At 47.2% G+C, this 12,323-nt stretch overlaps 1 protein-coding gene across 1 annotated transcript in view; it reads right to left on the reverse strand.

Annotated features, from left to right (window-relative positions):
- Positions 1-12,323, reverse strand: part of Nin (ninein) — a 103,425-nt gene that overhangs the window by 26,401 nt on the left and 64,701 nt on the right. The window contains exons 14-20 of the mRNA XM_051147043.1: positions 11,968-12,057; positions 9,334-9,472; positions 7,761-7,882; positions 5,949-6,442; positions 2,873-5,008; positions 1,482-1,607; positions 1,306-1,375 (exon numbers count right to left, since the gene is read on the reverse strand). Of these exons, the coding sequence (XP_051003000.1) occupies positions 1,306-1,375; positions 1,482-1,607; positions 2,873-5,008; positions 5,949-6,442; positions 7,761-7,882; positions 9,334-9,472; positions 11,968-12,057 (3,177 nt within the window). The remainder of the gene's footprint in view (positions 1-1,305; positions 1,376-1,481; positions 1,608-2,872; positions 5,009-5,948; positions 6,443-7,760; positions 7,883-9,333; positions 9,473-11,967; positions 12,058-12,323) is intronic.

Raw genomic sequence — 12,323 nt, forward strand, 5'->3', positions numbered from 1 at the left:
CAGAAGTATATAAAAAGTTATACACAGGTTAATACAGACCTCAGGGTGACTAATTCTTTACAGTTGAATATGTATACCACTAGATGATTTCTATGCATATATAACACCACCTTTCTTTTAGATAAATAAATAAATAAATAAATATTAAGATAAAAAGGGTCATTGCATGTTTGAACAGCCTGCTTTTTCCACCTATGATATCTTAAGGTGTTATCTTTCCAACTTAGCTGGTCTAGAGACCACCATGTGTTATATGTTTCAATGAATGCAGGACATTTTACGTAAGATTTCCCATGTTGTTGTTACCCATGCCTGCATAGATAGACAGATATGTTTGTCTTACCATTTCATGACTAAGCATCAGAAGAGCAGCATATCTGGGCTCATTAGCTTCTGTTTGTTTGTTTGTTTGGTCTGGCCTTGCCGAGTTAGAAAGAAAGCATATGCACTGATCCTTTGGCAGAAGGCCCCCCCGCAAAGGCTTCCAATAGGTGCTGTCAGCTTACTCTTACAATGTGGATTTCACTTCCTCTTACTCTTCGATGGTCTCAGTGTTTAGCTTTTGCTGGTGTAGTAGGTTAAAGCTGGACTATTCTCATTCCTCTAACACTCTGAGGCTAGCCCTCCTGTGCTCGGCGCTGTCTGTCTGTGACTTGATCCTTCATATCTACTGCCTATTTTTCAACCGAGTCCTGCCACTTATTTGAAATAGTACAAGATATATTTTGGATGTTGCCTTGGCTACTTCAGATACTAAAAATATTCCTTTCCCAAGTATGTCCTTGTCTTGTGACTATTTCAGATCTGCTCCCAAATCATCTTCCCGTCCCTGAGTACACGTTGTAAGTAAGATTATACAAAATGAGCATTGAATGGCACAGGCCATCTGAACGAGCTACAAGTCTGTGAAATGATATGCAGATTTGTTGGCTTTCTATATCCGTGAGTTCTGTCTGAAACCTTCTGCTTTTAATCAGGAAAATGAAGGAGCTGACACTAATCAAACTCAGTACAGAACCCACATTCACAGGTGAGGCTCAGAGGCGTGACCTTACCGTGTGTACTGGCATGAGTTAGGCACTTAGGGTCCAGAAATGGACTGTAAATTACTTTTCCAAGCGAAGAAACCTAGGTGAGAGTCACTATGAGGGGAGTTTCCACAGTCCACCTCAGAATTTACAACCTTGACACCGTTCACAATATATTAGTCTAGTAACTTATTTGTGTATTATTTAATTTGTAAGTTTTAAATTAAGAAAATTTTCTGAGTCGAGCCACACTGGGGAACTGTGAGGGCTTCTTTACCTGTTTCTTTAACTTTTCAACCATCTTCTGAATTGAAGCCTTTTCCTGCTCCACGGTTTCTATTTTCTGCCTAAAGGAGCAAGGAAGACATGACTCAGGAGTGAAGAAGCGATTGAGTTTAGTCATTAAGCATTTAAGGTAAGTCGTTCTCAGAATTGAACTATACTATGTCTTACCACAGCTCTTCCTGAGAGCCACTCAGTTCCTCTAATTTCAGGCTCGAGATGGTATCTTCTTCATTTAAAGTAGTAATTTCATTTCTCAAAATAGAATTTTCCTCTTGAAGCTTTTCAGATTCATATCTGAAGTGTAGAGATTAAAAAAAAAAAAGTGTTACAACATGGCAGTCATCTGGCATCCTTGGAAAATATTTTCTAGTAACTTCCAATATAGAAGGACTTTCATGCCAGTTTAAAGTAGAAATCTAAATTAGCAGTGTCTTGGAACTTGGAAATCAAGTTGTAACATATTGAGTCACTACTTATGGGAAATAAGGATCTCACTAGAAGACGTGGGGGAAGTGTGGCTAGAGGGCCTTGGCGTGGAGACAGGGATCAAGACTCAAAGCCAATGCCGGGTGTGACTACTCAATGGCAGGCAGGCTGCTCTGAACAACTGGCTCCATTTACTTCAGTCTCAAGTCGCCCCTGCTCTGAGCAGACAAAAGCCACATTACTTAGCTATTTGAGCTTTAGTTTAGGCCCCCAGGGACCTAAAGAAAGAAAAAGAACTACATAAAACCAAGGGGCACGCCAAAATATGCAGTTTATTCTTCTCACTATATTCTGAGGTTCTGGTGTCAAAGTGGTTTAAGGAAGAGGAAACTCAACGGTCACAACTGAATTGTTTTGTTTTCTACCGCTAAGATACTTCTGACACAATGTGATATTTTTACAAATTAAAGGAAAAGCCAACTCTGCTAGAATACCAAAATGCAATCGTATTTCATGAAGTTGATTGGTAGTTTTTCAACGTGGTTTACTTTGTCTTCATCCCTCAAGCCTATTTATTAGAATTTGATAACACCTTGGTAAAATGAGATGTTCTAAGATAAAAGCTTACAGTTGGAAGGATACTGGGATATATTTTAAGCATAGAATGAAAAAGTACAATCCATTCAATACATTTCCTATATTAGTATAAGAAGAGTGTTGTTATCTACCAAGTGAGTTAATGCTACACAAGAGGCATTCATTCCATATAACATGCTTCATCCGAACGAAGACGGCAGCTAACACTGAGCAAAAGGGTTTCCATCCATCCAAAGGACGCAAGTGCTAGGAGGGGGCTAAGGACGGACACCAACGACACAGGTGGTTAAATAGCAGACACTCGCCATTTAGCGTCTCCACACTCCATGTGGACAACGCTGACTTGCTGCGAGGGAGGGGAATGCCTCCTAGACAAGGTTACTCTGGTTGTTAAGGCACATAGAAGCAGAAGAAGGCTAGGACACTGCTCTGGTCGAGACTAATAGGTTAGCATCTCTAGGCACAGCAAGCAGCAGGAGTTAGATCGGACGGTGCTCTGAGGGCTTCTGTGAGGTCTAGGAAGTCACATACATTACCTCAGAAGCTCGACCTTCCGCTGCATCTCACTGCACGTGACCTGCAAGTCATGCATCATTGCCTTCAGCTCTTCCTCCTTCCCTTCCTGAGAAGGGGCATCCTTTTGCTTAACTAATGTGGTCACTCGCTCCCTCAGCTTTCTAGTGAGCTCCTGGAGCTTTTGCTTTTCCAGTTCTAACTCCGCGATTGTGGCCTCGTGTTGAAGATGTGTGTCTTGAAGGCCCAGGAGAGCAGCATTTTCCTCTAGGGTAACTTGACTCTGCATGCTAGGCTTTTCTAGGCGTGTCTGAACTGTTCCATGGAACCGGGTAGTCTCATGTGCTTTTGTTCTGGCAAGGAGCCATGCGCGTCCCTGTTCACGGCACTGGGTTTCTGGTCTGCATTCTCCTACAATGTGGTGTATGCTCATGACCTTGGGTAGACACTCTTCCGGAGTCTGATGGAGTTCAAGCACCTCTTCGTCAGAGATGATGGCCAGGTTTTCTGAGGGGGCTTCCCACAGGGGATAGCTGTCACCCTGCAGGGAGGCCATTTCCGGCACCTTCTCCATCCTCCCTTGAAGTCTCAACACGAGGGCGCTGAGCTCCTCGCTTTCCATCTTGGCCCCATCATGACTCTTTTCCAGGCTAAGGAATGTCTCCATCACCTCCTCCATCTTCTTCACCTCACCCCGCAGCCTGAAGACTTCCGTGGTGAGCTCTTTGTTGCTGTCCAGGGACGCGCCGTAGCGTGTCCCCATGAGGCGCAACTTCTCCTGGAGGCAGGCGTTTTCTCTAGCAGCGTCCCCATACAGTAACTTATACCCAGAAGATGCCTCGGGGAGTCTCTCCAGCGTCTTCAGTTTCTTTTTCAGCACAGAAATATCAAAAAGCAGGTCCTGTTTCCTCTCAGAAGCCCGATCGCAGTCTGCACGTAAGACCGTTAGTTGCTCTTGTAGATGAAGGATCTGACTCTTCAGGTCCCACAATTCGGTCCTGGTGCCCTCGCTATTTTCAAGCTCAGAAAAGCACTCCAGGGAAGCTTCTGACTCCTCGGTTTTGCCCTCCCGCCTCTGAACAGAGCTTGTCCCTGTACTTCCCAGGCCCCGGGCCTCATGGTCTCCTAGGTCACTTAGGAAGTGTTTGGTGGCTGTACTTTTTCCTTGCTTCATGTGTGGTAAAAACAGCTCTGCTTGGTCCCTGGGACTCCCAGAAATCTCGGTCATTTGCTCCTCCGAGCAAGATGACACGACTGACCCCGGCTCTAACTGTTTTAGCCTCTGTTGCAGTCTAGAAATCTCAGTGGCCATTTTTGCATTTTCCTTCACTGCCCGCTCGTGAGCTCTCTGCAGGCTGACCAGGACGTCTCCGTTTTCTTCCAATAGCTGCTTGCCTTGCTGAAGCAGGGACATAGCTCCACTTCCTTCTGCCTCCTCCCCTGCCATTGCCTGGCCGCCTTCGTCGCTGTCGGGAAGCACCAAGAGAGATGCCGCCTGTCGCGTGTCCTCCAGTGTGTTCTGAAGCCTGTGGGCTTCTGCGCTCATTTCTGCCTTCTCTCGCTCCGCTCTCTCACAGCTCACCCTGTGGGCACTCTCCAGGGCTGCGAGCCTGCCTACCATGCCTTGTCTCTCTCGCTCAAGCTGTACCTGTAGTCTCTCAAGCTGCTGGCTGGCCAGCTGCTCACAGGCCCCTGCCTGGCACAGGACCTGCTCTCCTTCCCTCAGCTCTCTCTCCCAACTGCTCTTCAACTCCAGTATCTGGTCAGACGGGAGGCCATGCTGGCTTATGGACGTTCCCCGGAGGTCTTGCAGTAGCTGCTCTCTTTCCACGTACAGGCTGTTCAAATGGTCCTTGTATGTCTTCTCCAGCATTTCCCGCTCCCGGTTCAGGGCCAGGGCAGTCGCTCTCTCCCTCTGGAGCACCTCCTTCAGCTGCTCCTGGGCTTCTGTGCACTCCTGAGTGAGCTCGTCCTTCTCAAATTCCCACTGAGATCTTTCCTCCAGGTGCTGGTCCAGGAGGTCCTTCAGCTCTCGGCGGAAGCGCCCCTCCAGGCTTTGCAAAGCACGTCCACAGCGCTCAGTGACGCTCTCACAGTCAGCCTGACACTGGGCTTCTATCTGAGAGGCTCTTCTATTACACTCTGTTTCCATTTTTTCCCTAAATGTGGTCAACATACAGCATTACTGAAACTGCTGCCACACCGGAAGCAAACCCAACATTTTCCCACACACAAAGGAGGAGAAGCTGTTGGGCAAACAACGGGGCCGCTCTCTACAATGATCTGATTCCTAGTCAATTCATGTATACTAGGAAGGGACTTCTCTTCTGGGAGCTAAGGCTGATGGTTATAAATCAGGAAAATTTATCTTTCTCTGAATCAGGGGAAGATGACAGACCCAAATCCTTTGAAATTCTGAATGTACTTATGTGGTTTAAATGAGCACCTTAAATGACCAAAGACACAGTGACCTCATTCCTCATCTGGGAAATACTTCTTCATTTAAATGAAGCAGGCATTGAAGGATTTCAGTTGCATAAACCGGATGAATTAATAGATGTCTTCTGCTTTTGCTTCTTAATTAACAAAATAGCACTATATTAAACAGGGTGGGACACTCGAGATGTCTCGGTTATACCTGGGATTTCACACAGGACAGTAAACAAAAATGCCATTTCAGAACAGGGAGGAACTATGTGTAGCCCAGAATCCAGCTTATAAAAATGGGTTTTCCCAGAAAGCAACAGCACTGAAGTCGGAAGGAACTAGTCCTCACCTGAGCAGAGAGAAGGTACTGTCTCAAACAGGAACAGCTCCTCCCCCTGCCCGCCCTCCCCTGCATGCACACACATCAGAGCTGTTCCAGTGATAGTCCCCCCCACCCCCCCGCCCCTCCCCCGCCGTCAAGGGAGGCTCTTCAGCAAATGGGGCAAAACTGGTTGGACTGATTTTTAAAGAACCTACTCTATGGGATGCTCTGCGCCTCTCCCCCCACCCCAGGCTTTCTAGTCCTCTGACTGACAGGAACCCCTGAAGAGCAGTGTCCAGGCTATTCCAACCCCCCCCCCCCCCCGCGCGCTCACGCCCCAGCTTTCTCACCTTCCCTCCTGAAGTTCCCTTTGGTGCTGCTCCAAGAGTTCTTTCCTCAGCTCTTCTTTCTCAAGAGCCTGCTTCTCCGCCAGGCTCAGCAGCTGCTCCTGGTAAGACTGCTCCAGGTCCCGAGTCAAGGCTTTCACCCTCTCTTCAGTCGAGGCAGCATCCTGCTCGAGTCTCTCTCTCTCCAGGCGAAAGCTTTTCTCTGCCCTCTGCAGCTGGGCCTCTTGCTCCAGCCGCAGCTCCTCCTGCAGCTGAGCCTTTTCCTCGTCAAACACCACTCGCAGTTGTTTCTTTTCGTCCTCGTGCCTGCAGCTGGCCTCGTGGTGGGCCTCCTGCAGCACCGCCGCCTGCCCCCGAAGGTCTGCGATCTCACTCGTAAGGTCACTTATTTGTTCTTCCAAGGTGCGCATTTCCAGCTCATACCTCTGCCTCATGGCCGCCTGCTCCTTTTCACAGGCCACCCTGGTGTCATCCAGCTGCTTTTCATAATGGTGCACCTAGAACCAGACACGAAACCATGGCTTGACTGGGTTCTGGGCTATGGAAAGGCAGTGAGGGGGTGACAAGTACCTCTGTCCCCCAGGACACTCTTGTTTTCTCATTCTGATTAAAAGTGAAAAGTGACTTAGTTCTAAATTACCTGAAGTGAAGTTAAGCTAGGCCTGCTTTTATTTATTTTGGTATGTGTATGTTTGTATGTGCACACACAGGTGTGTGTGTGTGTGTGTGTGTGTGTGTGTGTACATGTGTGGGAGCAAGAGGACAATCACAGCACCATTCCTTAGGCACTATCCACCTTCTTTTTTTCCCGATAGGTCTTTCATTGGCTTGAAACACACTACATAGGCTAGGCTGGCCAGCCAGTAAGTTCCCGGGTCTCTCAGTGAACTAACAGTTTCTTGCCCAGCTTTGTGTCTCATATGGCCTGCAGAGTACCTTACAGAGTTTGAGATACACTTGAAGGTGTAAACGAGATATTTTAAGACCCTAAGTTTGTAGTAGGAAAGGAAAGATGTGAAAGCAAAAGGGAGCACCTGTGAGGATCCACTCTGTGCTCAGTACAGTTATCCATGGGCCAGTAAAATAAGAGCAGAGGCTTGGTAAAGAGGGCCTCAGCTTGATCTTCAAATTCCACACAAGCTGAGCATAGTGATTCTTACGTGTGATGTCAGCACTAGGGCAGAGACAGAGGGTACCCTGGGCAAGCTCGCTAGCTAGGCTAGACAAATGGGGGAGCTCTGGGGTCAGTGAGAGATCAATCAAGGAAGACACTGGGCACACAGCCTTGAAACATCCATATGCTCTCACACACTAACATGCACATGCATGAAACCATGCATGCCACATACCACGTGTACATGCATGTAACCATGCACACCACATACCACATGTACATGCATGAGACCATGCATGCCACATACCATGTGACCATGCATGTGACCATGCATGCCACATACCACATGTAAAGAGAAGTGAAGGTGAGTGGAAGCCACACAGTAAAGGACAGAGACCAAGGATCATAACTTGTATCTAATCTAGTAAGTGATTATACCAAAGAAAGGACTTTTTGTTTGTTTTTATACAAGTTAAAAACACTGTGACTAGTATATTACGGTATGTCGGGCCGAGCACACCACTTTCTGAGCCACTGGAGAGGAACGGGCCTGACCTCAGCCTGAGAAAGCGGGTTCCTGGTAGCCACTGAACTCCAGACGAAGTGCACAGGAACTGCTGGCCTGTGAGGAACAGCAGCAGGACCGCCCATGCACTGACAGGACTCAGCCGTCAGAGAACGAGGCCGGAAACAGAACTTACTTTCTCTTCCAGCTCCAGCCTCAGGTGACCCAGGTCCCTGTCATGCTGTTCCTTCATCTGTTCGATGACCAGCTCTGCCTCGATGCTCATGTTCAGTGGGTTGCAGTCTTCAGAACCAAGCCCTGAAAACACACGGAACCGCTGACCCTGCCTCAGGTTCTGTCATTGACACACTCAGGCATCTGGCGAGGGGCGTGGCTTCCCTAAGGAATCCTTTCCCACCTGACTTCCCACGTGTGAAGCGAAGCAGCCATGAAAAGACTCTGGGCTCTTCAAGCACCAGGGCAACCAGAGGAAGAAAGTGGACAGAGATCCTCACAAACAGAGGCGGCACGCCAAACCTTAGCAGGATTTTACATGATGAATGTATGTGTGTGGAATATGCTGAATGTGAGCTCTCAGGAGGAGACTGTGTGCGGGAGAAACTACCCAGGGACAGGCTCTGAGGGAGGACATGGCAGGGGAGCAGTGAGTGGCTGGCACCCTTACTGCTGTGTCTTACTGGGCTAACTTCATGGCCAGCATGTCTAACCCGCCCCTCAGTGCCATACACGAGTGTTTTACTGTCCTGAATTTCCTGGTATCTAGGCTACTTTCACCTCAAACAACCAGCTACGAACAAGGCATGGGCCACGAGTATGGGTGCAGGCAACGGGGGAGGAAATTCTCAGCACCTACATATGAGTTTACGTCTCCCGCTGCCCACGCTAAGCACCAAGGGAAAACTGAAAATATGTGCAGAAGTTCAGGGCTGAGATAGCACAAGGCCAAATATATCTAGTGCTAGGCCGACATCTCTTAAAACAATGAGACTCAAATAGGTCCCCCCCCCCCCCATCTGGAGATACGTAGGCTGATGGAGAACTGTTCTTGGGCAGAGTTCTAGAAGCTGGGATCGACAGCCTTGCCTTGGGCTTTCTCTTAATAGATTTGTGCACATTGCCTACTCCAAGGTGCCACTTGTTGACCCTACAGTGGAGAGGTGAGGGAAGGAGCAAGCTACCTCCCTCAGAACCCAAGGGAAAGGGAGAAGCCACAAAGACTAACAAGAACTCACAGGAGTTTTGCTGAAATGAAAGCCCAACACACTGAGTAAAGAGGCAGAGAACTCAGGCAAAGAGACTGTATGGTGGCTCCCCAACAGCTCCCCCAACCTTGCTCCACGCCATCTCCCTCAAAGCCAGGCCCTAGCTTCTTTTTTTTTTTTTTTTCTTTTGCTGTTCTGCAGAGGCAAATAAGGCACTTAGCCTAGCCAGCCTATGAAAACCAGCTATGGGTTCTGTGGTATGTGGCTGGCTGCTGCTTCCAAACCATTTTCATACCAGGCAGACACTGGTGTGGAGGGGAGAGTCAGCGATATCAAAATCACAATTTTTTTTTTTTAAATGAAGACCTCAAGGACAAATGAAAATCCCAGCCACAAGTGAAATAGCTCAAGAAACGAGACTGCCAAAGTCTCTCCCTCCCAGTACTCCAGGGTGCCAGTGTTCCTTCCACAAGGCTGCATGCAGCCATGGTTCTAAAAGCTGGGTCAAACACGGACACGAGAAAGCTTGTGTGCAGATGTGTTTACCTTGGCTGGGCTCGATCCCAGCACCGGCCACGTCAAGTTCTTCAGACAGCGAGCTCTTGCACGGGAGCCGGAGCACTTTGCCTTGTGCACGGTATTCTTCCAGCTCTGACTGCAGCTCATCCACTTGGTCTCGGAGCAGCTGGAGTTGAAAAAACCAACACCAGTCTTATATGAGGCACCAAAAGCGCAAGCAACAAGAAAAGCAGAGAAACTGGAGAAAAGCAACAAAGTGCAAACTTCTGTGCTTCCAAAAGATACCAAGAGAGTGAAAATAGACTGGAGCAGCTGAGAGAGAGGGAACTCAGAGGTTAGGAGCCCGTCTCCCTCACACACAGGATCTGAGTTTGGTTCCCAGCACCCACATCAGGTGGCTCACAATCACCTGTGACTCCCACTCCAGGAGGGATCTGAGTCCCTCTTATGGCCACTGTGGGTACTGCACTCATGTGCATAAACACCACAAACACATATACAGATAATGAAAAATAAAAAATTATTTTTTTAAAAGTAAAAAGACAAAGCTGGGCAGTGGTGGCACATGCCTTTAATCCCAGCACTCGGAAGGCAGAAGCAGGCGGATCGCTGTGAGTTCGAGGCCAGCCTAGTCTACAAAGCGAATCCAGGACAGTCAAGGCTACATGGAGAAACTCTGTCTCAAAAAACAAAAACAAAACAAACAAACAAACAAACAAAAAAAGTAAAAAGACAATTTATGTAAGGGACTTGTAACTAGAATTTATAAACATTATTAGAACTCAAAGGCAAGGAATTTAAGAATAGGCAAAGGCTTTAATACATAGCTCACCAAAAAAGACACACAACCAATGAGTATATTAGAAGACCTTCAACACTGTTAGCTATCGGGGGTGATGATAAAACTCATGATGGAGTATGACAACAATTGCAAATAAAGACGGAAGGCAATGGGGACTCTCATGTGGTGGGAAATAATAGTGCCACCACCTTGGAGGAAGTCCATCAGTTCCTAAGAGTTAAACACCAATTTATTTTGTGGCCCAGCAGAAGAAAATTTATACTTTCTGGTATAAACCTCAAGAAAAATAAAGCATATGCCCATGCAAAAATCTGCATAAAACCATTATTCATGATAGCCCCTAAAAACCCAAATGTCTGTTAACTGATTAACAAATTTAACATATTTATACAAGGGGATTTTTTTTTTTTTTAATTCAGCCACTGGAAGGAACAGAACAGAGATACATGTTAACAACATGATGAACTGGGACAACATCATTTGTTACATGACAGAAAATAGACTAGTAGTTGCCTGTGGCAGGTTGAAGGGGGGTAAAAGGGGGTGAAAGTGGGAAAGTGGGAGAGCCCCTGGGGCAGGTTGGAGGATTATAGGGGCGTGGAGTGGAGGGACTGGGGGGTGAGTGGGGGGTGGCAGGGAGACAATAGGAGAAGCAGGCTGACGTGAAGCAGGGCTTTCTTGGGGAGATGACACTGAGTTGTGGTCAGGGCCCCACAGCCGTTTGAATATAAGAAAAGACACTATTGTACTGCTTGACTGCATGGAATGTGTGGTATACACATGGCTTCAAACAGACGAGCCTGGGGGATTCTGAAGGTGTCAGCAACCGATCTTACTGATGAGTTCATTCAACCTAGAGACAATGAAAACAAACACTACATGATCAGACCTAAGGGATACAATGTAACCATAAAGGCAGCTGAGACGGGTCCCTTCTCAGAGGTGCGTGGGCAGGCTCTGAGAAGGCAGGCTATAATTGTTCTCCTGAGGTGGAGGGTTCTCTCACCTCAGCACAAGGATGGAATGTAGCTAAAACTAGAACTCACTTCTACCTACCTTGTCAAATAAGTATGTTTGGCTTAAGAAGAGAGAAAGAAAAAAAGAAAGAAAGAAAGAAAGAAAGAAAGAAAGAAAGAAAGAAAGAAAGAAAGAAAGAAAGAAAGAAAGAAAGAAAGAAAGAAAGAAAGAAAGAAAGAAAGAACCAATCCCTGCACTTGGGAGGCAGAGGCAGGCAGATCTCTGAGTTTGAGGCCAGCCTGGTCTCTACAGAATGAGTTCCAGGATAGCCAGAGCAACATAGTAAGACTTTGTCTCAAAAAACGAAACAAAAGAAAGGAACAGAGACCCTTGCTAAGAAGACTGTATATGCTAGGCACTGGAAAAGCTTACAACTAAAAGTCTGAGGGGTTTCTGCTCCTAGTTTTTGCATTTTTTTTTTTTTTCAAATAAAGAAATGTGTTCAGAAAAAGGGGTAGGAAAATAGCACAAGACAAAACCAGGCCATACTAAGTTTGTGACGATCAGCTAGGGAAAGCTAATTTTCGGATAAGCATACCGACACAGCCACACATTTCTTCACACAGTGTAGAACCGGATAGCCCTCTAGACGGTAGCAAACCAAGGCAGACCTGAATGAAACTGGCTTGATCGCTTACGGTCTAGGATATTGGATGATAGCAACAGCTAATATTCACACTTGTGCAAACTGTGTCCCCGGCTCTGTTTTATGCCCTTTACACTGTGCTTAAAGAAAGTTGGGGCATCCACAGAAGTCAGCGGCTTCGCAAGTCCAGGAAGTGCTGAGGATGGGACTGGAGCACAGGCTCTCTTGTGTTGCTTAGTCTGCCTCAGCCACTCACCCGGCACTGTTGTTCATAGTCATTTCTCATCTGTGCCAGCCTCTCTTCTTGAAGGAAGAACTCAGCACTGCCGGGATCGAGGTCACCAAACTAGAAAGGACACAAAACAAAGCTGTCGGTTTTTTCCCCAAGGGCCCTTCTTTGACCTATCACATTCCAAAGATCCCAGTTTCGGGTGTCACCCAAGCTCCCAAATATGATAGGAATGAGGCATTTAAGCAGAGACACCACCAACCGGAAGGGGAGGGAAACATCTCAGAACGATTTGATCAGCTTGGGTAGGAAGGCCATCTCGGTGCCAAGCAAGCCTTCCCCTCACAGCCACGGTTCTAAATTCTATCCTGAGAAGTTACAAC

This window comes from Acomys russatus, chromosome 1 (genome assembly GCF_903995435.1).
Source record: "Acomys russatus chromosome 1, mAcoRus1.1, whole genome shotgun sequence".
Classification (NCBI taxonomy): Eukaryota; Metazoa; Chordata; class Mammalia; order Rodentia; family Muridae; genus Acomys; species Acomys russatus.